This window comes from Panthera tigris, chromosome C1 (genome assembly GCF_018350195.1).
Source record: "Panthera tigris isolate Pti1 chromosome C1, P.tigris_Pti1_mat1.1, whole genome shotgun sequence".
In the NCBI taxonomy this organism is placed as follows: domain Eukaryota; kingdom Metazoa; phylum Chordata; class Mammalia; order Carnivora; family Felidae; genus Panthera; species Panthera tigris.
The window spans coordinates 5917762-5944583 of record NC_056667.1 but is presented as its reverse complement, the minus strand read 5'-3'; the positions used below and the strand labels follow the sequence as shown (position 1 = coordinate 5944583).

The window sequence follows — 26822 nt, the reverse complement described above, 5'->3', positions numbered from 1 at the left end:
ATTGAGGTCTTTCCCACTTTTCCCCCAGGTCAGATGTTACCTCCTCCACAATCCTCCGCAGGGAGTAATTGCTCTTGAGGATAAACTCGTGTATGTAACATTTACTCTTTTTATGTAACATACTGATTCGTCCTCATTTTCCCACCTTTCGTATAAACAGTATAGAATGTAAAAGTGAAAAATGGATAAAAACTGAAAAGTACCCATTATGTAGGGTTATTCTTTCTATACAGTCTCTTTTTTTCAAATCAGTAATGATGCCCTATTTTTGTAGGCCTATTTGGCACAGTTAATTACACAGTACGGATCTTGGTGTTTATGATACTTACTTTGGAATAGTGCTTCTTCGCATTCAAGTTCATCAAGACTTTGACAGTGCTTTTCTTTCTGGTCATTTAAATAGCTTTAGTATTTTTCAGTAAAGGTTTTTTGTTGTTTTTGTTGTTTTTTTGCCTTTCTGGCCATTTAGTGAAGACTATATACATACCTCTTATTTAAGCAGAAAGCAGCTTGCTTCATTAAAGAGGCTCCTTTGACATATTTTAGGACTTAGTCATCTCCTTCATAAACATGAAGCATGTCCCAAATTTTAGCTCTCTTTCATTTCTGACTGGTGATGGGAAGGTAGACGTTGCTAAGGGGAATGATACAGCAGCATTCATCTTGGGGAGGTCTCTGAAGCCCCCACCTGGGTTAGGAATTACTTTATGAGGCCATGGGAAGCCTTGGTGCACTGCCGTGTTCAGAGGTCTCACGACCGAGGTGTACCAAGACAGTCTCCCTCAGGCTGTAGCCCCATAGCCTTCGAATAGAAGGGCAGTGTTTCATCCTTTATGCTTTGAACGGAAGCATAACCAGGAACAAAGTTGACTTCTGGGCATAACATGTTTCAGTGTCCCACAAACATTTAGGGGCCCCTGATCATCATAGAACTCATTATTATTCACAAATATTTATGTACAAGTTCTGTTCTCTGGAAATCGGAAGACAATTAAGATAGGGTCCCTGCTCCGTGGACTCCTCGTACCTTCACCACCACCCATAGTTTGCTGTATTAGTTTGCCTTGTAGCGATAACGTGGATGGGGATGTAATTAGTCTGGGTGATTGGCACACCTTGGAGACGTGACTTTGTGCCAGGCCTTGCACGGTAAGGTTTTTCTAACTTATTGCCTTTAAAGGCCTTGACACTGTGCTAATGCAGTTTATAAATACTTACCAAAATGTTGAAGAATTAAGATAGAAGAAGGATGTATTCGTGTAGTTTTGTATAGTTAATGCTAAATAAAACTATACTGTTGATTGAATTAATCAAGCTGGGGGGAGATTTATAGGCTCAAGTTTGGTCTCCTTTGGTTTCCTGGATTAAGGTTTTGAGCAGTAGGGTCAGAGGGATGCTAAGGCTGGGATTAAAAATAATTTTGACCTTATCATTGACTTCTGTATTTTTGTGGCCCTGTGGTAATTGTGAGTCTCCCTCTCTGCCTCTCCACCTGTTTACAGGGGCTTTTGATCATGGGTATGGTATACAGCTGTGGGCACCCGAAATCCTGTTCCTAATGCTGTTAGATTTTCCTTTTCAGAGTAAGAGGGACCATCTACTCATGAACGTCAAATGGTACTACCGTCAGTCTGAAGTTCCAGATTCTGTGTACCAGCATTTGGTTCAGGATCGGCATAACGAAAATGGTAAATAAGTCCTTCTGGTTTGATTCTTACGTTTTCTAGCTTTGGACAAGGTTATTTCTTAAAACATTCATTAAATGGAGATAACCACTATGAAAAACTTTCTCTAAAAAAGCTTTTCATAACTGAGAGCATTACGGGAATGTTTATTTGTTTATTTATTTAGTTTTGCTGAGTTCGTTCATTATTTTTGCCTTAAAAAAACCCCAAACAACCAGAGAGATGCGCCAATAACATCTTCCCCTTAAACTTGGACTAGAGATAGCTCTTCTTTGGAAATAACAGTAATTTCATTTCTAAAATTCCTTTTTCTCCCCTAATGATGAGCTAATAATGCCGAAAACATCATGATTCCGTTTTATTTCTTTTCTCCTTTTCAATAATCTCTATGATTGAACTTCTCTGCATCCAGGGCTGTGAACTTCAGTTTTGAAAGCATAGCTTTCCTGAAGGGTTTGCAATTCAGTTTGCGTCTTAACTTTCAGAATAATCAGGAAGGTAGTTCAGAGATTCTTAGTTTTTCTTGCTCTGGCATTGTAGTTTCTACCCAGTAACTCTGTTGACATGTGAGATACGCACATAAAATGTGTATTGTGTTTGTTCAGATGTGTATAATCATGCATTTTTACTGAGTTTTCAAGTGTTGGGCCTCACGCTTAACTGATTCACATTTGTCACCCATTAATCATATGAGTTAGAATTTGTCACTACCCACGTTCAGATGAGGAAATCGAGGCACATGAGATGCTCAAGGAGTTGCCAAGGCGACATGTCTTCTCAGCGGGCCTGGCCAGGCTGGGATCCAGCTGCCTCTACTCTTCCTTTCCCACTCGTCCGCACTGCTTCTGAGTCAACAAAGCGTAGCCAAACAGTTTTGAGGAATGATGTTCTTTTATAACTCATTAGGCTTTTCTTCCTTGAAAACTATAAAAATTTCTGTTAAGGCAGTTAAATTATGGTTCCTGATTAAAAATAGTAACTTGGTTATTTTTTTCTACAGAAACAGTGCAATTTCACTCCATCCTGGAATATTTAGCAATAAGAAATTAAACAGGATCATTAATTATGTCAGTAATTTACACGTTTGCTAAAATGTGATCATTGTTTCTTCTGTTTTTTTCTTCGTTTTTTCATTAATTGCTTAATGCATTTCAGCAAACTGTGGGGATTTAATAAGGGTGTAAAACACATCCAGCAAGATACTTGTTTCCTGTTATGCCTGCCATACATTATTCCTCCTGACCAGACCTGGTTATTTATTGTACTTTCTTTAGTGGGAGGTGAACCTGAAAGAAAAATCTAGCAGAAATTTTCCTAAATGTTTTGGGAGGCTCAATTTTAATATCCTCTCAATTAATTTTTTTGACAGACTCTGGAAGAGAACTTGTCATTACAGACCCGGTCATCAAGAACCGAGAGCTCTTCATTTCTGACTACGTTGACACGTATCATGCTGCTGCCCTCAGGTGAGCGCCAGAGACATGGTCTTCGCTGCGAAGGAGCGGCCGTCGAGCATGGCGGGTCGAGCAGCCTAAGCCATCTGGGTCTCTTTTGATAACCATGACATTGATCAGACTACTCTTGTGGTCTCAGTACAAGTTAGTACACCACCATTCACTCCAGTGTTAACTTTGTGGATGATTGGGATTTCAGAGGTTACCTGTACCTTCACTAATCTGTGTGGGAGAAAAGAAACCAATTTAAGAAAAAAAAATTTGACGCCCTCTCTGTAGTTTTGTATCTTTGTGTCCTCAGTAGTATGCTGGTATTGAAAATTAGTATCCCGGCACTGGTTGCTGAAGTTCTTAGGGTGACATGTTATGATGGTCTGCAGATTATTTTCTCAAGAATCAGTTACTTCCACTAGAAAAGGTGGAGAGATGGGTGAAACAAATATGGCAGCATGGCTTGAGAGTCTAAGCAAGGTTTATAGGAAGTTTTAGCAACCTGTTTATTCTTTGAATTTTTTGTATGTATGAAAAATTTCCTACCAGAAAGCTTGGCGTTAGGGAGAATATATTGAAGATTTTATTCTGAGGAAGGAGGTAGCATTGCAGATACTCTTAGGTAATTATGCCAAAGAGTGACCATAAGCCCCTACTTTGCACTTTCTGGCGTTTTCTGTCCCTTTCAGGAAAAGGTGATATGTGCGTGCGTGTACACACACACACACACACACACACACATATCTTCATCCTGGTATATTTCGCATGTATGTGGAAGACTGTGGGCTTCTTAAGTAGTAGAGGAAGTAAGACAAGTAATAGTTTTGTAATTCTTTCCCAACCAGAAAGAATAAAGTGGTGAAAGACTACTTTCTTTGTTAAAGAATAGAAAAAAAAAAAGTCATAGGGATTTACTTGCTTTTAACTGAGCTATAATGAGATCCAATAATTTCTGCATTATGTTGCTCAAATGGCGTTCAGTGAAACCCATCTGGAGTCTCCTGTGCAAAGCTATATAGCTAAAGCCAGTTATTTCAAGGCGAATTAGTAGCAACTTTTAGGGCAGGTTTGGGTCAATGTTTTGGGCCAGAATATCTTTCCTACGATCTCCTTCGCAGCTACTCAGCTCAGCCATTGTAGGGCAACAGTCATAGGCGACAAGTAAATAAATGAGGTGCTGTGCACCAATAACTATGGACGCTGACATTTGAATTTCGTTTAATTTCCACGTCAGGAGATATTATTCTTCTTCTGATTTCTTTTTTAGCCATTTAAAAATGTAAAAGCTATTGTTTGTTCTGCAACTGTATAAAAACGGGCATTGGGCCAGATTGGCCAATCCCTGCTGTAGGGGAAGGAGTGAATATGGTTAGATTTGGCTTTTTACAAGACTTTAGATACATTTAGAGAATTTCTCTGGTGTTTTATCAACGTCTTCCAAAGCTCCCAGAAGCCTTTCGTGTCTTTGTGGCAGTGACTTTGCAATCTTAAACTCGAACACTGAATGAAGCAAGTTAATGGAAGTTTGGATAGATGGATGGAACCATTAAATTGTTGGTGAAGACAAGTGGCTTGATCTTGAAATACTTTCTTATCTTGATATATATGCTTCTCCCCTCCTATTTTCATCTTGTGTCATTGGTTGAGGTAAATGATTTTAAAAAACGTGGAGTTAAAGTTAAATAAAGATGTGACAGGGCGACTGGGTGGCTCAGTCAGTTGAGTGTCTGACTTCGGGTCAGGTCATGATTTCCCGGCTTGTGAGTTTGAGCCCCACCCCGGGTTCTGTGCTGACAGCTTGGAGCCTGGAGCCTGGACATGCTTAAGATTCTGTGTCTCCCTCTCTGTCTGCCCCCTCCCCTGCTCATGCTCTTTCTCTCTCAAAAATAAACAAACATTAATAAATACATATGTGAGACACGTAACGGTGGTTATTCAATGTGTTTTGATAGATTTACTGGAAATGAATATATTTGAATATTAGCGGCTATTCAGATTTGTGGAATCATTTTATACTGTTTTACCCTTTTTAGAAGAACCAGTTGTCCCACGTAATTCCACCTGGACCTAGTAAACATACTTTTACTGGGTTTCCAGTCAGATACTTTCTGGAGATATGTAATTGTGTAGTCACTGTCCCTTCCCTGGCCACCAAAGGGCTGGAATGCTATTGGTAATTCCTTATCTTCTTTTCACTGTGTATGTGACCAGAACCCTTACGGACTAGTCTTTTCTTCCTGTGGTATTTTCTTTGAAGTGGTCATAAAGTGGTTCCATTCTAGCCGTCGTCTCAAATTTGATTTTGTTAGCTTCAAATAGAACCTCTGTGTATAACCTGACAATTGGATTTTTTTCCCCAAAGATTGCGGATCGTAGTGGTCACAGTTATTGAATGATCTGGCCTAGTAGGTGCTTAGTAAATACTTGTGGCTGGCTTGACGTTTGTCTGCATCTGCATTGCAGACAAACTGCATTTGTCTGACATTTGAGCTCATCTGTATGGTTCTTACTGTTACTACTTAGTAATCTCGCCAGGCTCTCAGCAACAGAGCGCTTCCTGTAAGATCTTTTCCCATAAAAGCAGATTTCTCCCCCAGGAATCTTTATTGTTCTCTTTCATTTTAGCAAAACTAGATTAATTTTAAAATACAGTGTGGGCTGGGGAGATGAAACTTTAGTTTTTTCTTCCACTTATTTCCTGCCCAGTTATCCACAGGAAGAATTTTTCTTCCTCTATAGATATCAAGCAGTTCTGCCAAAAATAAATTCAGCTTTGCGGGGCTTGCGTGGCTTAGTCGGTTAAGCATCTGACTTTGCTCAGGTCATGATCTCACCACTTGTGAGTTTGAGCCCTGCATCAGGCTCTATGCTGACAGTTCAGAGCCTGGAGCCTGCTTTGGATTCTGTGTGTCCTTCTCTCTCTGTCCTTCCTCTGCTCACACTCTGTCTCTCTTTCTCTCAAAAATAAATAAACATTTAGAAAAGTAAAAAATAAATTCAGTTTTGAAAGAGACAAAATAGTTTGTAGGAACGTGAAAAAGGGTCAGATGAATGTAGTGGCAAACATGGAAGAGAAAAAAAGAAAGAAAAAGACTGATAGCGTTAGTGCTTAGCACCCTTCTTGTCAAAGATCATAGCGCTCAGCTCAGTGGGCTCCTGGGACCCGTAATTCTGAGGTGGCTCCTGCCATGGCAGTTCCCCAAGGAGGAAAGTGCTGCAGTGCTTTCTCTCTTTCAAGCCGGTGTGAGGGTCAGGTGATAAAGGGGGAGGGAGCGCTTTGTCCTCTAGCCGTCAAGAATCGGAAGGGAGACAGAATTCCTCTGCAGTCTGTTTTCTGTAAGATGAGCATTTCCTTCCCCAAACGACATTCACTCCCAGAGGGACTGTGGGACCGTTCGTTCCGGAGACCTGTGTTGAGGTCCAGCACCGCTGCTTGGCTGCTGTGTTTTAAGTCTTGCCTTGGCCGTCCCTCATCCCTGCCTTTCCGGCTAAGTTTCTCCGGCTGTTTGTTTTCTTTTCATTACATTTACCAGTAGCCATATGGTGCAGTTAGTATCCTGAGAGAAGTAGTTTTGAGTTCTCCCCAGTAGCTAAGTATTTTGGGCCCATGCTGGTATGATAGAAAAAACACCAGACTACGACGAGAAGGCTGCAGTTTGAATCCTGGCTCTGCCACATAGTTTTTTCACCAAGGTCAAGTTTGTTAAACTTTTGAGGCATCCTTTTGACAAGCTTACGCAAGGCCGCGTGATTAAGTGACGGAACCCTGAAGCAAACACACATATTTTGGTCCTACGTCCAGTCAGATAATGGATGTGAAAGGGTCTCTCAGAGTGCCTCACACTCAGTAGCATGGGGAGTGCTTACTTACGGTCATTGAATCTGAATTGGGTTGTTTTTTTTTTTTTTTTTTTTGATGCTTATTTATTTGAGAGAGGGAGGGAGAGAGAAACCGAAGGAGGCTCCAGGCTCGGAGGTATCAGCACAGAGCCTGACACGGGGCTCGAACTCACAAGCCATGAGATCATGACCTGAGCCGAAGTTGGATGCTTGAGCGACTGAGCTACCCAGGTGCCCCTGAATTGGTTCTTAAAGCAAAAAAGGAAGAAAAGAAAAAATGCAATTAAACGTAGTTCTGCACCAAGTTATTGACGGTACAATTATTCAGCATCCATTTATTTTACTTTTCTGTGGCCTCTTGGCTGGATTGACTGGCTGTTCCGATTACTTCGGGTACGGGAGGGAGAGTTGAGCTCCAGGAGCCACCTTTAGATGCTCCGAGAATGAGCAGATAAACCTGCTCTGAGAACAAGCAGATAAATTTTATTACGCTAAATAAAAATTATAGCTTGCAGTTTGTTTGCTATGTTACTTCTTTTTCACCCTAAGGATCATGTTTTATTGATGATCAAAGAAAGGATCTAGAGAGATTGCTTTGTGATTGGATTGTGAGCATGTGACCTGGGCAGCGTTTTCAGGTTTACTGTGTACCTGTAACTGTGCATTCCCAAATATCGTAAATGTCTCAACGACTGAAGGGCTGTAAAAACATGGGGAAAAACATGTCCTCAGGTAGGGCAGGTGCCAAGCTGTCATCTTGGCTAGGAATTCGTCTTCCTAGGAAGACGTTTGACATATAGGAATATGGGAACATATAGGAATATGTTCTAGAGTGAGTTTTCTGGAGCCTTTCCCAGCCAGAAAACCCTAGCCTCGCTCTGCAGGGCTTCTAATCTTCCCCTTTTCATCCTGAATTAATTGATCTCTTCACTTTGTTCTGGGCAGCTAGGGTTGTACATGCAGTGATTGATGCAGACTGAGTACATCTCCACGCAGTTCCCCAGCCATTTTTGGCACTGACACAACTCCTTTAGCTCCTGTGGGTCCCCTGATGAGTGTCCGGACGCCTCAGAGCATTTAGTTTTACAGTTCCAGGGTTCATTTCCTGGCTTTGATCAACTGTTGTTTTAATATGTAAAATAACTTCGACCTACAGCATTTTTATTGTTTTGTCCGTATGTGCTTAAGTACTTCATTAGACACCATAGCTTGATGGTCATTTTTTTCTTTCTTTCTTTCTTTCTTTCTTTCTTTCTTTCTTTCTTTCTTTCTTTCTTTCCTTCCTTCCTTCCTTCCTTCCTTCCTTCCTTCCTTCCTTCCTTCCCTCCTCCCTTCCCTCCTCCCTTCCTTCCTTCCTTCCTTCCTTCCTTCTTTCCTTCCTTCCTTCCTTCCTTCCTTCCTTCCTTCCTTCCTTCCTTCTTTCCTTCCTTCCTTCCCTTACTTCCTTCCTTTCCTTCCTTCCTTCCTTCCTTCCTTCCTTCCTTCCTTCCTTCTCCTTCCTTCCTTCCTTCCTTCCTTCCTTCCTTCCTTCCTTCCTTCCCTTCATTCTTTCCTTCCCTTCATTCTTTCCTTCCTTCCTTCCTTCTTTCCTTTCCTTTTCCTTCCTTCCTTCCTTCCTTCCTTCCTTCCTTCCTTCCTTCCTTCCCTTCATTCTTTCCTTCCTTCCTTCCTTCCTTCCTTCCTTCCTTCCTTTCTTCCTTTCCTTCCTTCCTTCCTTCCTTCCTTCCTTCCTTCCTTCCTTCCTTCTCCTTCCTTCCTTCCTTCCTTCCTTCCTTCCTTCCTTCCTTCCTTCCTTCCTTCCCTTCATTCTTTCCTTCCCTTCATTCTTTCCTTCCTTCCTTCCTTCCTTCCTTCTTTCCTTTCCTTTCCTTTCCTTTCCTTTCCTTTCCTTTCCTTTCCTTTCCTTTCCTTTCCTTTCCTTTCCTTTCCTTTCCTTTTCCTTCCTTCCTTCCTTCCTTCCTTCCTTCCTTCCTTCCTTCCCTCCTTCCTTCCCTCCTTCCTTCCCTTCATTCTTTCCTTCCTTCCTTCCTTCCCTCCCTTCATTCTTTCCTTCTTTCCTTCCTTCCTTCCCTTCATTGTTTCCTTCCTTCCTTCCTTCCTTCCTTCCTTCCTTCCTTCCTTCCTTCCTTCCTTCCCTCCCTTCCTTCCCTTCCTTCCTTTCTTCCCTTCATTCTTTCCTTCCTTCCTTCCTTTCTTCCTTCCTTCCTTCCTTCCCTTCATTCTTTCCTTCCTTCCTTCCTTCCTTCCTTCCTTCCTTCCTTCCTTCCTTCTTTCCTTTCCTTTCCTTTCCTTCCTTCCTTCCTTCCTTCCTTCCTTCCTTCCTTCCTTCCTTCCCTTCATTCTTTCCTTTCCTTTTCCTTCCTTCCTTCCTTCCTTCCTTCCTTCCTTCCTTCCTTCCTTCTTTCCTTCCTTCCCTTCCTTCCTTTCTTCCCTTCATTCTTTCCTTCCTTCCTTCCTTTCTTCCTTCCTTCCCTTCATTCTTTCCTTCCTTCCTTCCTTGCTTCCTTCCTTCCTTCCTTCCTTCCTTCCCTTCATTCTTTCCTTCCCTTCCTTCCTTCTTTCCTTCCTTCCTTCCTTCCTTCCATTCTTTCCTTCCTCCTTCCTTCCTTCCTTCCTTCCTTCCTTCCTTCCTTCCTTCCCTTCATTCTTTCCTTCATTCTTTCCTTCCTTCTTTCTTTCCTTCTTTCCTTCCTTCCTTCCTTCCTTCCTTCCTTCCTTCCTTCCTTCCCTTCATTCTTTGCTTCCTTCTTTCCTTCCTTCTTTCTTTCCTTCTTTCCTTCCTTCCTTCCTTCCTTCCTTCCTTCCTTCCTTCCTTCCTTCCTTCCTTCCCGTGTCCTGGCGCTGCTAGCTGGGCAAGGGCTCTGAGGTGCTGGGAACACCCAGCTGAACAATATACTCTCTGTGCCCTTGGATACTTCTCAGTCTTTTAAAAATTCTTTACGTGGAGCTGCTTTTAGACGCACAGAAAAGTTGTGAGTACTGCGTTTCCATCCATCCCTCCCCCAGTCTTCCTCAGTGTTAACATCTGACAGAACCCCTGTGTGGTTATCAGATCCAGGAAATTAGCATTAGTACAATACAGTTGAACTGAAGACCCTGTTTGAATTTCACTAATGTCTTAATTCAAACTTCTGTAACAAAATAGCACAGACTGGGTGGCTTAGAAACAACAGAAATTTATTTCTGACAGCTCCGGAGGCTGTTGGTCTGAGATCAGAGTGCCAGCCTGTTCTGCTGAGATCTTTCTGGTCTGCACACTGCCGACTTCTTGTATCGTCACATGGCCCAGAGCAGAGAGGGAAGGCAGGTTTCCTGTCTGACAGCACAGGGTTCATTTTATTGTATCTCTTTTTGTACCTTCTTTCTTCAAAAGCGAAAAACTCTGCTCTCATTGTCGAAATATATTTACTTATTTTTATTCACTTCAGGAATACACATAGTTTTAGAATTTGTAACCCATGTCCCTGTGAGAAACAGATTTACTGACTAAATTTTTGTCTTTAGCCATGTAATCTATAGGCAAGACACTGTCTTCCAAAGTCGTTTAGGTCAGTTCTGCTCTTGGATACCTCTGTAAGTGGCCGTGTTCTCTCTTTGTACTACGGTTAGGTTCACTGTTAGACTTTGCGCTCCACTTTTGGTCCCTCCTGGTCGGTAGGGACTCTTGTTAATTTTTGGATGTGCGAGGGCATGCGGACTATGGCTGTGGTTCTGACGGTCAGGGCTGCAGACAGATACGTGGTTTTCAACTCTCTTACACGCTCCCATCCCCATTTCTTTCCTTCCCGCCTGCTCTCCGTAACTGCTCGCTTTACTTCTTAGTTTTTCCTTCCTGCACTTTTTCATTTCAAATGAGCAAATACATAGCTGTTTTGTTATAGCCTCTTCTGTCTTGTATGAAGAGTAGCATGCCATAGCTACTCTTCTGCGTTTGCTGTTTTTACTTAACATTATACCTTAGAAACCGCTCCGTATCCGCTGATGGAGGTCTCCGTCATTCCCTCTCGCATGGAGCTCTGCTGTGTGGGCTTTGAAGGTGTTTCCAGGATGTTCCAGTCATAAATGACGCTGCAGCCGGTGTCCTTGTGCATGTGTATTTCCTCATTGTCAGATGTGAATCTTCGGGGCGGATTCATCAGAGAGAGATTTCTGGGTTGAAAGGCTTATGTGTAGGTGGTTTTCCTCCAGAAAGCAAATACCACTTTGCATGCCCTGTGTCCCCAGCAGCATGTGCTGTCCTATTTCGTTTTAGTTGTGCCAGTCTGATAGGTGAGAAATAGGATCTCGGTATTGTTTTACTTTATTTTGCTAACAGTGAATGAGTGTGAGCATTTTTTCATATATTTAAAGGATATGTGTGTGTGTGTGTGTGTGTGTGTGTGTGTGTGTGTGTGTGTGTGTGTGTTATCTGTTCATGTCATTTCCTTTAGGTTTTGTTTTGTTTTATTTTGTTTGTTTGTGTGTTTGCTGTTTGGTCTTTTGTCTCTAAAAGTTCTTTAGCATTTTCTGTTGTGTGTGTCGCAAATGTTTTCTCCCACTTGCTGGTTTTCTTTTATGGTTTTAAAAAAATTCTGCAAAGCTTACTGTTATCCAGTCAGAGTTGTCAGTGTTTTTCATTTATTCCCTGAGGACGGAGTCGTGGCTAGAAGCCTCTCCCTGTACCTGACCTACTGAGGCCTTGTGCCCAGCTGTCCCAGCACCGGGTATTAACAAGCCTCTCTCGCGCTCCCAGCTCTCTCAGCACATGGACCGCCAAGTCTGTTTCTCCTCAGTGGCTCGAGATGCCACCTTTGTCGTGTCTCATTTTCCTTGTGTGTCCTAGACTCGTTAGTCTGTTGTCTTGTCTGTCTGGGTGCCGCCGCCGTGCTCTTTTAGCTGTGGAGGCGTCTTAGTATTTTTTGCTGTGCCACTGATAGTGTCCGCTTTTCTCAGTTATCTGTTTTTCCTGTGCATCTTCGTAGCAACCTGTTTCAGTCCCTTAAATAGCTTGTTGATATTTGTATTAGGATAGCATTGAATTGACAGATCAATTCTGTGGGGAAATGCCATGTTGAGTTCTTACATCCGAGAACAGGGGACGTTTTTCCATTTGTTCATGTTTACTTTGGTGTCTCTCAGGAGCGTTTAAGAAGAATTTTCCGCATAAAGATGTTCCCATTCTTGTCACATTTATTTCTGTGTATTTAATCTCATAGGCATATATAGAAACCGCTATACCCTAATAATAGAGAATATGCTTTTTTCAAAAGTGTTGATTTCTTTATTTAGAGAGCACGTGTGTGAGTAGGGGAGGGATGCGGAGAGGGGGAGAGTGACAGAGAATGAACCCCCAGCAGGCTCTGCACCTTCGGTGCAGAGCCCAAAGTGGGGCTTGATCTCACGAACCATGAGATCATGACCTGAGCAGAAATCAAGGGTCGGATGCTTAACCGACTGAGCCACCCAGGTGCCCCGAGAATATGCATTCTTTCTTTGTACCTTGGCATATTCTCAAAAATTGATTGTATGTTAGATCATAAAGAAAACATTCATGTGAGTAAAAGGCAGTAAAACCAGAGTTTAAAAACAAAAACCAGAAAGGCCAGAATTTCACTTGGAAATGTAAAACTTCTGTTTCCTCACTACAGAGAACAAACTGGTGGTCGCCAGAAGGGAGGGGGCTGGAGGATGGGGGAAACAGGTGATGGGGATCAAGAGGGTGCTTGTCCTGGTGAGCACTGAGCAGTGAATACGATTGTTGAATCACTGTACCCTGTTCCTGAAACTAATATAACATCGTATGTTAACTATACTGGAATTAAAATATAAAGCTTAAAGAAAATAAAACTTTAAACAACCTCTGAGCAGAAGAGGAAATAAACACTGAAATTAAAGAAATTTTTAAAAACAACAGGAAAAATACTATGTACTAACATCTATGGCATGCATTTAAAGCGCCGATCAAAGGAAAACTAGTGATACTAAACACATCAACTGCAATGAAAAAATGAAATTGAACGATTAAGTTCCCAGCTTAAACGATAAAAAGAGCAACAAATCAACCAAAATGCAATGATGTGGAGCTCAGTGTATGTAGAAGAAACGCTTAAGACCACCGCGTGTAAGAGCGGACAGGCGGGGGGGTCCACGTGGAGGTAATGGAAGTGGTTACACTTCGAGCAACTCTTGGGGAGACCGTGGAGGGATATTCTCAAAGCACCGTAAATGAATCAAGAGGAATCCTATAAAATGTCACATAACCTATAGGAAGGCAAGAGAAACAGAATGAAACACGGAAAAGAAACTTTAGAAAAGTTCTATACCTGTCATGAGTCAAATGGCTTACCGCTGACAAGACACTGACTCTGTCTCAAAATCTTTCTTTTCCTTTGTTTTCAGGCAAGGGTCATAATGAAAGCTGTAGGCAGGCCTGTGGCTATAAGCCTTCTGTACGTGTCTGTGTCCCTCTTTCCAGGCTTCTCTGACGTTTGCGTGGCCCTGGGGATATACAGAGACTTCCCCGGTTATGAATAGTTTTGATGGAATGAATTTCTGGGCCATGTTTCCATTTGTAGTCTGTCCTTGTAAGGCGGCTCTCTTCTCCTTCATCCCCTTCCGATGCCCTCCTCCCACCAGCCGGAGCATTTGTCAGACCGCGCGGTGCCCAGGGTGGAACGGTGCGGCCACCACCCCAAGGACTACCGGAACGATTATCCTACAGGAAGCCTTTGTTACTGATGAATGAGAGGCCCCGGGAATAGGGGGCTTCCCAGTCTGTAGTCATGTTTCTGTTAATAATGAAGCATCACATTAGAAGTAGGGTGTATAGGACTTCGGCGGCTCCAAATCCGCTATTTTGGTAAGCTGGTAGTGATGGCGACTTCCTCTTAACAGTCTCTCCGGCTTCATTCCACAAACACTGTCAAATAACGTACCGCTTTTGAGAGAGAAAGAGAGCAAGATGAAAAGAGTGCTCTGGAGAAAAAAAATACTGAATGCTTAAAATGCTACTCTCTCGCTCTCTCGCTTGCTCTCTCGCTCTCTCGCACACACACTTCAAAACGTAACCTCCCAGCTTCAGCAGGAGGCAACAGGAAAAATATTTCAAAATGGAGGCCAACCAAGGTGGGCTTACCTGCTCTGTCTTCGGCTCTGCTCCGTACCGGGTGGCTCGTTAGCTGCCAAGGGCAGCAGCCTTAATCGGCCGTGGCTACGTGCTACTGAGGCTTGCTGTTTTATTTTACCCTAATACTTTAAAAATGTTTATACGGTAAAGTACACATTTTAAGTTTACATTTTTGTAAGTTTTGGTAAATCTGTTTGACCCTTAACAAGGCAGGGAATATTCCCACCAGCCCAGAAAGTTCCCTTAAGCTACTCTCCTCTCAAAGCCTCCCACCCTGAAGCAACCACTATTCCGATTTCTCTCACCATAGATGAATCTTGCCTGTTCTAGAAATTCATTCATATAAACGGAATCATACGGTCTGTGCTTTCTGTGTCCCTGGCTTCTTTTACTCAGAATTTAATGTCTGAGACTTTTTCTCTTGAGGTGCTATGTACCAGTACTTCTTTCCTTTGTACTGTTGGGTAGTATTTCATCTTCAAATATACAATGATTTGGGGCGCCTGGGTGGCTCAGTCGGTTGGACGGCCGACTGCAGCTCAGGTCATCATCTCGCGGTCTGAGTTCGAGCCCCACGTCAGGCTCTGTCCTGAGCGCTCGGAGCCTGGAGCCCGCTTCTGATTCTGTGTCTTCCTCTCTCTCTGCCCCTGCCCTGCTTGCTCTCTGTCTTTCTCTCTCTCGAAAATAATGGACAATAAAAAAAAATTAAAAAAAACACAAATATACAATGATTTGTTACCCACTTCCTTATTGATGGACATTTGGGTTGTTTCTAGGCTAGTATGAATAAAAGCTGTTATGAACAACAACAAAAAAGTACAGAGAAGGAAACAAAAATAAAAAAATTAATGAGGAATAAAACAGTAAAACTAATTAATGAGATCCTGAAAAAATTTTAATATCTCGTTAAAAGTGACATTATGACCAACTGGGATTTATTCCAGGAATGCAAGGTAGGTTCACTATTAGAGACTCTGCTAATATCATACACCATATTATTAAATCTGAGGGGGGGAACCTCCATATTTCCAAAGCAATGATTATGTCTGAAGTTAGTATCATATTTAATAGTAATACCTGAAAGACCTTTCCACTGAGATCAGGATCAAGGCGAGGGTGCCTGTTTCCATTACTTTCCACATTGCGTGAGAGGTTCAGTATAATTGGTTTTAAGAAAGGATAGAAAAGAAATAAAACTGTGTTTATTTGCAAATAACAGATAACATACCTGGAAAGCCTTAGAGAACCAATGATTAAACTGTATCAAATAATAAAGAATGCAGTTCGGTAGTGGGATATGAAATTGATATACAAAAACCAGTACCTTTCACGCGGTCACATAGAAGAGGACATACCAGTGGGTGACCTCATTCATTAGTTTACATGCTTATTTGTCAGATGATGTGCTTCTGTTCCTGCTGCTTCAGGCTTTTCCGAAACCATTTGTGCTGCTGTCCCCATGGAACATTTGGCAGTGTCTTTAGAAACTCTTAATTGTCACAGTGTGGTTTGGGGGTGCGATGGGGTAGAGGTCAGGGATACTGCTAAGTACAGGACAGTCCCTGACAACAGAGAATTATGCAGTCTAAAATGTCAATAGTGCTGAGATTGAGAAACTCTTTCCTAAAGAAAACATACTTGATTTCCAATGTCTGTGTTTAGAATTGCGTGTTGGCAATGTTTTTATAGGTTCAATGAATACATCGATTAATTACTTAAGTTGAAGGGTAAACTTGAATGTGAATAATAATGAAGAATAGTGAAAGAGGAATCACTTTCCTTTAGTTAGGGACAGTGATGGAAATAACTTATTTTGTGTAGCACTGAATAGTGTATAAAGTTTCATAGACTCCTTGTTTGATCTCCTCAACAGGGATTAGTATAATAGGTGTTCTTATCCCTGTTTAACTGATGAAGGAACTAGCCTATTTTTTCTAGGTGTCAGGGACTAAATCATGTCAGATGGGTAGTTAGTTTCAGAGTGAGTGCATTGTTTGTTCATCTGTAAAAGTGATCTTTGCTGCTTTTTCTTTTCTGGAAGGTCATTTTAGTTCTAGCTACACACTAGAGGGAAAAGTCCTGGGTATGCAAAGTTGATTCCTAGTCCGTATTCCTAGTGTAGCTTGTTACTTACAAATAATTGCTTCCCATGGAACTTTCCGCGGTGATGGAGATATTATATAAATGTGTTGTTCATTTTGGTAGCCACTAGCCTCATGTGATTATTTAAATTTACATTAGTCGAGATTAAATAAAATTTTAAATCCTGTTCTCTTCAGTTGGACTAGCCTAGCCACATCTCAAGTGCTCAAGAGCTGTGTATTATGTTACTGGTAGTTCTCAAAGAAATGTCAATAAATCTCAAGCACTTTTGTTAAATTGTTAAAATGGAGGTTGTTTGAGCCCCATCTTAGTGTCTGCCTATCACTGAGGTTTTGGTCACAGTTACTTAAGCTCTATTGGAAAGGAGGACATTGTTTTTCAGTTCCTTGGTGGGAAGCGAATGAATGTCATCTCCAGGTTGCTATTCCTCGGCTAGCTTCTTTCTCTGACACCTTGGCCATTAGCTGGTGTGTATTTGTTAACGCACCAACTAACGGAGTCCTTATGAGAATGGAATACCTACCTGGTCAAGTGGTAGGAGTTCATAGCCCCGGAAGCATATGCACGTGCTGTTGATTCTCCGGTTCCATCTACTGTAATCGCAGCCCTTGGCTTCCACTTGATGTTAAAGTTCCCTTCTGTGACCACGAAGGGAGTTGCTGAAAACCCCCCTGCCTCCTTGGGAACGCTGGAAGTTCTCCCAACGTGTGTGTGCGCGTGCGCGCATTTAAGGAGTTTGGTGGTATTACAGAGTTTTCAGCTACATTTTTGGTTTTAAATTGTGTTGGTAGATGAACCTGGAAACCTTAATGCTGTTTATTTGCAGTATTTTTGTGGGAAAGTGTTTTTCCAACCTACGATCTTTGAATGTTATCTGAAAATTTGGGAAGTGTGTGTTTTTATGTATTAAAGCCCATCCGTATACTTAAAAAATTAAAGTCTCTCCGTTTTAATTTGCAAGTCAGTTTATTTCTTGAACATTAAAAGAGAAGAAAAATATTTGACAGCTATACATTTTGGCTTATAGTAAAGTAGCAGGAAGAAAAGTCCCATTTTTACGGTTTGGAAAGGCTTTAGGTGGTTTTTTTGGTAAAGTAATTTAACTATGGTTTATTTTTCCTGTTGTGTCTAGTTTCATATCCTTTTATCATGGTCCCACCCTCAATTTACCTTTATGGTTTAGTTGATTTTACTCCATGGCTAAGATGCTGAGGTACAAGCAGTGAAATTGTGAAGTTGGTTGAAGCAGTCCTGACACAAAAAATAAAATATTGGACGTTTTCTGAATTGATAAATATGGAGTCTGTAGCCATATTCTACGTGTTTTTAGAGTAATGTGGATTTAGTTGCGTCTTCCCCTGCCTCTTTGCCTCCAATAGTGTTTTGGTTTGCACAGCAGTTGAGGGTAATACTAATAATGTATTTTTTACATTTGTTTGTTTTCAGAGGGAAGTGTAACATCTCCCATTTTTCTGACATATTTGCTGCTAGAGAGTTTAAAGCTCGAGTGGATTCATTTTTCTACATATTAGGCTACAACCCTGAGACCAGGTAAGTGAGTCACTTGGCCCCACTCAGTGAGAACTTCGCTTTTCTATGTGCGTGCGCGTGCGTGTGTTTGCACATTTGGGCATGTGCCAGTAAGATGAGAAAAAACAACTTCAAAACCCAAAGTGAACCTCTTTGGAAGGAGTTCTAATTAACGTCATTGGCGTCTAAAGTGGCTTATTGTTCGCTCTTGATTTTATTAAGAAAAGGAAAAGTGAGAAAATTTGGGTGTAGAGAGGCAAGGTAAAGATGTGTGTTTAGCTGATCTGTGTTTTGAACTTACTGTGAATTGGCAGATTATTTCCCTAATGCACATTGTGTCAAACCTTTCGTGGTACCATATTGAACACACACTAGGATGTTACGGAGAATGTGCTGGTTAGTCGTTTGTTTTACTCATTTAATAAAACCCCAGGAACACTCACAGAAATATCTTTAGTAAGACAACTGGTATGAGACGGATACATGCAGTTCTCAACCATCCTGGTAAGACCTATGTAACAGGTAGAGTTATTACTTTTAAAATGAGAAACAATAGAATCAAAATTTAATACAAAAAATTCCTAGTGTCTGTAATATAGTTTAACTTAGCACATGGAAGAAGTTATTTAAGAGCATATGCATTCATTTTTATCCTGTATCAATCATGCAACTACAGGGACTACAGATTTAAAAAGTACAGGAATGTTAGCAGATGATCAGGTTGTCAGTGCTTGGGACATCTGAGACATAATCTCTAGATATGAGAATTTAGAAAGAAATAAAAGCTGCTTGGCTGAAGGAAGTTAGTGGAAGAACTACTTGCAGGGTAATTACAATGTAGGTATTTTTTAGTTTTAGTGAAAAACTTTTCCTAGAGGATGCTGAGAAATTATATGTAAAAATTAGAAGGTTACTGTTTAGACAGTCTAGGATTAATGAAAGGCCACGTGTTCTTTGTGCTCATTATAAGAAGCTGCGTAAAGCTCTAGTGAGGCATATATGTTCGTGTCTGTCTCTTTGTATTTTGTAGACGAGAGCTACAGGGGTGATAGTGTACTGAATGGTCACCTTTTTTACTTACCTTTATTTTCTTTAGAAAATAGTAAATTTGAGCTTTTATTTTCTTTTTCAAAAGTAAGCCCTGTTCCAGTGACAGAGAAGCTGATCCGTGATACTATTTTAAAGCATCCTGTATTTCAGAATGTTTATTTTTACATATGCATTTATTTTTTTTAATTTTTTTTAACATTTATTTATTTTTGAGATAGAGACAGAGTGTGAGCAGGGAAGGGGCAGAGAGAGAGAGGGAGACACAGAATCTGAAGCAGGCTCCAGGCTCCGTGCTGTCAGCACAGAGCCCGACGTGGCTCTCACAAACTGTAAGAACTCACAAACTGTAAGATCGTGACCTGAACTGAAGTTGGACGCCCAACCTACCGAGCCACCCAGGTGCCCCTAAATATGCATTTATTGACTGCCTGATCATTCCTTGGATTTCTGTCTAGATACAAAGGAGGCCATAATTTCAGTGATGCCACATTTATTTAACTATTTGGTGGGTAGTTGTCACATGGCACGAGCTAGATTGTATCACTGAATTGACTAAATAGCTTTTGTGTTTTAAATGATTAGCTCTTGGGTTCGTAACAACCAAGTTTATTTTTTACTAGTTTTGGTTATATGTCTGTTTTTACTGAGTGCTTATTAAAAGTGATATTATGCAATTTAACTGTGTAAGTTAGAGACTCACCCAGGTTCTGGTCTCATTTTTCATTGGGTGTTGCTGGCAGTCATTCAGAGTGATTCTTCCCATCGGTTAGCTTTTAAAATCTGGCGGAGGTATGCCCTAGAAGGATGTTTCTCTCTCGTCTGAAAAACCAGTACAAGGACATGCCCATGGCGGTGCGTTAGCAGGGTCTGCGTCCTGGGTCACTTCTTTTACCGCTTTGACTTCCTGGCTGCCATTTGTTCATTTCTGTGCTTGTGTTCTCCTTGTCCAGCCTGTGCTTGATGTGTTGTAGGCTTTCGAGGGGAGGTGGATGAATTAATTGAAGTGAAAAAATACTTGAATTTCTATTTATAAGTAAAGACGGTAGCAGATCTCACGCTCCTCATGAAGTGAGCGTAAAGATTTGCCCTAGCTCCCCGGGTTCCCCCCGAATTCCACGTTATGCTTCTGAGGGGTTGGCTGTGCAGTTCCCGCAGTTGCTTGCGCGGTCACAGAGGGTGTACTTGAAAAGGAGTGTAGAAAACTCTGTTTTCCCCACCTGGCTTTTGTACGAGCTGGTCCTTAGAATGCTCTGGCTGCATGCCCTTGCAGAATTTACCTCTGTTTGCGTCTCGGTTTCAAGTCTCTGAGGGATGGGGCTGTGGGAAGAGTGGGCTTTGGTGGGCTTCTCCCCCATGTGAATGAGCGGGCCTAGCATGCCGTCTGGCTGCATTTGCTCTGTGCTCTTAGTGCCCGGGGCCATCTGAAGAGGAAACATCAAACCGTCTTCTGTCTGTGAGAGAGACCACGTGTGGATGCGGCTGCTGCAAGTTACAGAATGGGGATTCTGTGACTACACATTTGGGACTGTCCCCTCTCTTCAGAAAGGAACTTTCAGGAACTTGAAGTGAGCGGTTGAAACTGAAACTTGAGATGGGATTGTTTATTTCTCCAAGCACATTTCCCGATGGTAGTTAGAAGTTGATTTACACAGTTTCCGTAATTTATTTAGCGTATTAGCCCGCACTGAAAGTTTGGAGTTTTTTTCATGTTTATTGCATAAATTTTTTTTAAGTCTCATTATTTGGCTACTCTTTAATTTTTCCCCTAACCTGGTTGTTGTGGCTCTACACGTTTCGTCTTGTCAGGACCTGACCTTTCCGGACTTTTTGCGAGAGAGAGGGAGAGGGAGAGGGAGAGGGAGAGGGAGAACAAAGAAGCATGGGAGAGAGGAAGGAGAGAAAGATCGTCAAGCAGGCTCCATGTTCAACGTGGAGCCCAGTGCGGGGCTTGATCTCACAACCATGAGATCGTGACTCTAGCTGAACTCAGGAGTCGGATGCTTCACCTGCTGAGCCACCCAGGCGCCCCAGACTTTTTGGTTTTGATGGGATTACTTTGTTGAATACGTGTATGTGACGGTGGGAGGCAGACTTTTCTATACTCTTCGGTTCATTGCCTTTAAAGTTCGGGGAGGGTGGATTTCTTGGTAATTAGCATGGATTTTTTATTATTTTGAAATTCTGTGTTTAATTCTGACATCCTCACTCAATTCTGAAATCTGAAAGCTCTGAAAATCAAAAAACGTTTATGCTAAGTTTGGTGCGGAAGCTCATTGGATGGTCATTCTTGGCCTGAACTGAGATGAGGCTATTTGTATTGAGTTAGTTCACTTTGTGTGTTTGTACAACTTTTACTGCAAAAGTACCAACGTGATAGAATAGGGGATCATTGCTCAAACACTGCGGGGTGTTACACAGTATATGGTATATTTGTTATAGTACCTTTCTAAATCCAAAAAATTCTGAGTTCTGAAAATCCTCTGACCCTTAGGATCTTTGGTAAGGGATGGTGATACTGTATTCTTGTTAGCCATGGCATTGAAGGAACAAAACTTACTTGAGCAAAAAAATTGGGGACAGATGTTGCCTGTGTTTGGTAGGATGCAAGCTGCAAGGGTCTGACTACTGAGAGGCCTGAAGTTTGAACCAGTAGGCAGTCAGGCTTGGCTTCTGGAGCCTGTGGTGACATTTCTGTGCTCAAGCAGTGTGTGCTTTTGCTCTGCGAACAAGATTCACCCAAATTTACTTCTGCAGTCAGCATATTCTGCAACATAATATCATTATTTCTCATTTTGTTTGAAGGTTCTAATCCAAAATCTGATTAGAAAATAGTTAATAAATTTCAGCTCAAAAGTCTTAATACATAAAGCCAGTTAGACCTTACAGGCGTTTGCACAAAATAGCAGTATTCTTGGCATGAACTAAAGTAGTTGGTCCTGACTTATTAAAAGAGATGATTATAATCTGTGATCATAGGGACATGGCTCCATTCGTCCGTTTACTGTCCTTAGTTGCATTTTTATTTATCCAGTATCTCGTAGCCATCTAATCTGACTACTTGATCTTTTGTTAAGACCGACTCCCCTCTTGGACCCAGGCAGCCTGCGTTTTGATCCTGTGCTGCCCCTTTTTCTCTGTGTCCAGGGGTAAGGTTTGTACTTCCTGGGCTTTGTTTTTTACCTCATTAAAATGGGGGTGGTAAAAGCTACCCTTTAGGTTGCTTTAGTAAACTGTCAGGTTTTTTTGTTGCTTCTTGGGAATTGTAAAAATAATTATAAATTTTCTTTTCAAGACAAGGTTGAAAAGTATCAAAGGTTTTTTTTTTTTTTTTTTTTTTTTAACCCCATACAATGTTAAATCCAAAAGTGAAACATAAACTACTTCCTAAGACGTGTTGATTTACCAAGTAGACCATTAACCATCTGGTTGATTGTACTCACATATGGAAGTCTGAACACTGGGGATTTTTGACTCTGCATAGAACGTTGATTATAAAATTCTTCTTGAAAATATACAACGGTTGCTAAGAATGAAAGATAATTTCTTCATTGACTCTAGTGAAACTGACACAATAAGTATAGTGAATATTTGCCAATAGTATTAAATATGAGCTAATACATTCTATGGTCAGAAAATTTCAGTGCAGAATCTGAGAGAACCAGAATTGGAAAAAAAATTTTTTTATTAAGAAAAATATTTGAGTTTTTTTTAAAAGATTTTATTTTTAAGTAATCTGTACACCCAATATGGGGCTTGAACTTACAACCTTGAAATCAAGAGTCTCACACTCCACTGACTGAGCCAGGTAGGCACCCAAGAGCTTCTTATAGTAAATGAACCTGTCCCCCTATATAACGTTCAGGTTTTATTGCATTTTGGGGTGTCCTTTTCCCCATACTACCGTCTTCTCACCTCTGCAGCTTCAGCCTGTTGCTCAATGCCTTTTTCTTTTTTTTCTTTTAAACTGTACATTCTGGCCTTTTCTGGGCGTACCTTTCATTGGTTGGAAAACTTCTAAACTTCCTGCCTCAGGCCAGTGAGTTAGGCGGGGCAGGGAGTAATGGTGGAATCTCAGTAAGAACAAAAGATTCAGTAGGGGCCATTCGAGAGGAGATGCCTTTATCTTTAAATTATGAAGCATGAATTTTCCCAGAAACCAGTCCATTTGTTTCCCCTTGCTAAGTAAGTGTTCTTTACGTCACTAAAGTACATTTAGGGAGAGTGAAGAAAACATATCAAGTGTAGCATGTTGTATTGATGGTCCCTGATCTGTTACCCTCCCCCTCGTACTGCCTTAGAAAAGTATCCTTGGTCTCTTTAGAGACTTGCACTGTGGCATGAGACATCTGATTGTAGTTGTGCTCTTTGCTTTGTGATAAAGGAGTCTTCTCTTGCTATTCAGATGGAAAACAAATTGAGGGCTCAGATCTGATCCAGGAGAGAATGTCTATGAACAGCCACCTGTGCCCTCTTCACTTTTTTTCTTCTTCTTCTTTTTTTTTTTTTTTTTTGCCAAAAAGTTTTTAAAGCAGTGTTGAAGCTTAAGGATTATTACCATTATATTTAGCAGCAATCATAAACTCAGACACTTGCAAGGACTTCTCTTTAATCTCTTTCCAACAGACAGTGGCAATAATGTTACCAATAATAGCTACAGTTACTGAGTGCTACTGTGCCCAGCAGTGCTCTGAGTGTTTTGCTTGCATAACTTACTGCACTTTGTTATGAAGCAGTCTCTGCCTTCAGAAGAGTTGCAAGTATAGTAGAAAACCTTAGTTTCTAACTGAACCATTTGAAAGTATGACATCACCACGAGGCCGTATCACACTGTAATACTTGGTGTATTTCTTATGAGCAAGGGCATTTTCTTATACAGCCACAATACAGTCCTCCACCTCAAGAAATTAACACTGAAATATTACCATGGAATTCACAGACCCCAGTCAAGTTTTCTCAGTTTGCCTAGTAAAGACCTTTATGAAAAAGGATCCAGTTCAGCGTGATGGATTTTGTTGTCTTACAACTGGTTCGTCTGTGTGGAGTGGTTTCCCAGTCTTTTCTCTTACTTCATGACCTTAGTACTTTGAGACTATAGGGTATTTTGTAGACTGTTCCTCAGTTTACATGGATGCTTTTTCCTTATTAGATTTAGAGCCTGTATCTTTGACACGGATAGCACAGAAGTCATGTGTTCTTGTTTTTTACTTCTTGTCACGTAGTACGTAATTTTAGTTTGTCTCCTTGCAGGGAGTGTTCACGTTGATCACTTGAATTAGGTGCCAGGCTTTGTAATTGTAAAATTTCTCTTTTTCCGTTTATAATTAATGACTATTTTGTGGGAGGTTGCTTTGAGATTGAATAGATAGCCTCTTCCTCATGAAACTTTCAGTTTATTAATTTATTTGCACTAGGTTGATTAATCACTTCCTATTTTTTTAATTTTTATTTATTTTGAGAGGGGGAGTGAGCATGAACAGGGAAGGGGCGGAGAGAGAATCCCAAGCAGGCTCTGCATTGTCAGCCCAGAGCCTCACAAACTGGGAAATCATGACCTGAGCTGAAATCAAGAGTCAGATGCTTAACCGACTGAGCCACCGGGGTGCCCCTTTGGCTTCCTGTTTTATTCAGTTGTTGATAATCTGTTACTGTGATTCATTTTTAGGGCAAATTGTTGCAGATTATGGAGGGCGATACTTAGAAACCAGCCAACCAAGAATGCTACTTAGGGGTGGTCGTTACTTTGTCACTGAGGAGACGCCAGGGAGTGGGAGGGCAAGGAGAGACTGAGATGGAGACTCTGTACTTTCACGTCTGTATTTCTGGACTTCAGTGTGTGTGGATCCATGCTTTCATACCAGGTTCTCCAAACCTAATCCCAATACCACAGGGGTCCTGCTAGCTTTTTCCTTATTTCTAATTCTCATCTTTAACAGTGAGAGACCTTGTTTCGGGTTCCTGAGTATCTTTACTTCAGTTTCCTATCACTGACTCTGCTCTCTCCCTCACATGGGTGAGTTTTGACATGCTCAGCTGTATCTTTAGTAGATTTAGCATTTGATATTTCTTAGCATGACCTCAAGGAACCAAATTTGTAACATTTTCTTTTTAGAGTCTGTGGGATGATGCTCACTCTGTACTCGATTGTTTAATTCCCATAAAAGTTCAGTGCAGCTGACATTACCTTTATTTGACAAATGAGAAAATTGGTATGATATTAAATATCTGCCTAAGGCATGCAGTTAGTAAACAGGAAACACCGAGCCTGTTTGACTCCAAAGCCTGTGCTTTCATCGTAGATTGATTCATATGCAACCTAATTTTCTTCTGGCTTTGTTGAAAGATAGCTTTAAGCTTTCCTAATGAAGAAAAATATATGTACTTGCTAGAGAATAACTTGACAAATAAAAAGTTAAAGAAGCAAACTGAAATAATACATAATTCTTTAGTTCATGTTTGTGTTTTTTCTTTCACTGTACATCTGTGTGCATGTTTATGCGTGTATGAATATTTTAAGATTATAAATAAAATACTGTTTACATAAATATACATATAATCATGTATTCCTTTATTCATTTTTTTAATTGTGAACATAGTACCATGTCAGTAAACATTTGTAATGAGCATCATATCTACCATCATGTGGATGTGTCCTAATTTATCTATTCCCACATTGGTGAACATTTATGGTTTTTCCAGTATTTAGTTATCCTAAATTACATTGTGGCCATCTTTTTTCCGACATAAATCTTTTTTTTTTTTTAATGTTTTTATAAATTTTTGAGGCGGAGAGAGACAGAGCATGAGCAGGGGAGGGGCAGAGAGAGAGGGAGACACAGAATCTGAAGCAGGCTCCAGGCTCTGAGCTGTCAGCACAGAGCCCAACGCGGGGCTCGAACTCACAGACGGTGAGATCATGACCTGAGCTGAAGTTGGACGCTTAACCGACTGAGTCACCCAGGCGCCCCTGACATAAATCTTTATACTGAAACCGAAAAGTAACAATCTAGATCTCCTTTATTTCAGTTAATTTGGATTTCAGACATTTTGGGATCTAGTTCTGTCTTAGGTTGTCTTTTCTATTCATCACAGCTCATGGTCTTTGTATAGCTTTTGAGGACAAGAAGCTGGAACTAGGTGTAAATATTTTCTTGTTCACTTTTCCTCTGTTATCGTAGTTGAACTCTGAAAACATTTATGCCAGATGCCAGATGGCAAATGTTGGGCACAATTGAGAGTACATGTATAGTTGGAAACACAGCCCCACTGAGGATAAATGGGACCGTAAAATAGGACAAAAAAATCAGATTTGATCATTTAAAAAACCCCTTGCCAGTAAATATCTACCAATGTTGAATAAAATATAACAGAACGTTTGGGGTGCCTGGGTGGCTCAGTCGTTGAGTGTCAGACTTCAGCTCAGGTCATGATCTTGTGGCTGGTGAGTTTGAGCCCCGTGTCAGGCTCCTTGCTGACAGCTCAGAGCTTGGAGCCTGCTTTGGATTCTCTGTCTCCCTCTTTCTCTCAATGCCTCCCCACCCTGCTTGCGCTCTCTCTCTCTCTCTCTCTCTCTCTCTCTCGCGCGCGCGCGCTCTCTCTCTCTCTCAAACATTAATTTTTTAAGTAGATAAAATACAACAACTTTAAAATGCAGAGATGTGCTTGGAGGAGTTAGGAGAAACTGAAAAGTAAAGCAGTGAGCTGATTCTTCAGCAGCCTACAGTGAGAGGAGGTTGGGTCAGTGTCTCCTTAATAAGGGGTCTTGTCTTTAACACCCAGCAGGTATAGGAGATGGAGCCTTATTCTCTAGAGACTAGGGAGTTGGAACTGAGAGCCCTCTACCAGGTTAAGGCCATCAAAGGTCTTCTTCAGTGAAAGGATGAACGAGGTCATGTATCTGGAATTAGAGGGAAGTGATCGAGAAACCTGTTGGAGACTGGGACTCTAAACACAGAAAAGAAAAAGAGGAGTAGAGGGAGAATTTCCCTCCTAAGTCCTAAGTTTGGGCCTTGCCTCCATGACAGTTAGGGCATGAATTTACATTCTTGAAAAGTATGAGAACTCTAG

General features: G+C 41.2%; 1 protein-coding gene across 6 annotated transcripts in view; it reads left to right on the top strand.

Annotated features, from left to right (window-relative positions):
* RERE (arginine-glutamic acid dipeptide repeats) overlaps nucleotides 1-26822 on the top strand; it is a 422829-nt gene that overhangs the window by 249555 nt on the left and 146452 nt on the right. For all 6 annotated transcript variants that reach the window (XM_042994378.1, XM_042994377.1, XM_042994380.1 and 3 more), the window contains 3 exons: nucleotides 1583-1688; nucleotides 3055-3151; nucleotides 17625-17729. In XM_042994378.1, the coding sequence (XP_042850312.1) occupies nucleotides 1583-1688; nucleotides 3055-3151; nucleotides 17625-17729 (308 nt within the window). The remainder of the gene's footprint in view (nucleotides 1-1582; nucleotides 1689-3054; nucleotides 3152-17624; nucleotides 17730-26822) is intronic.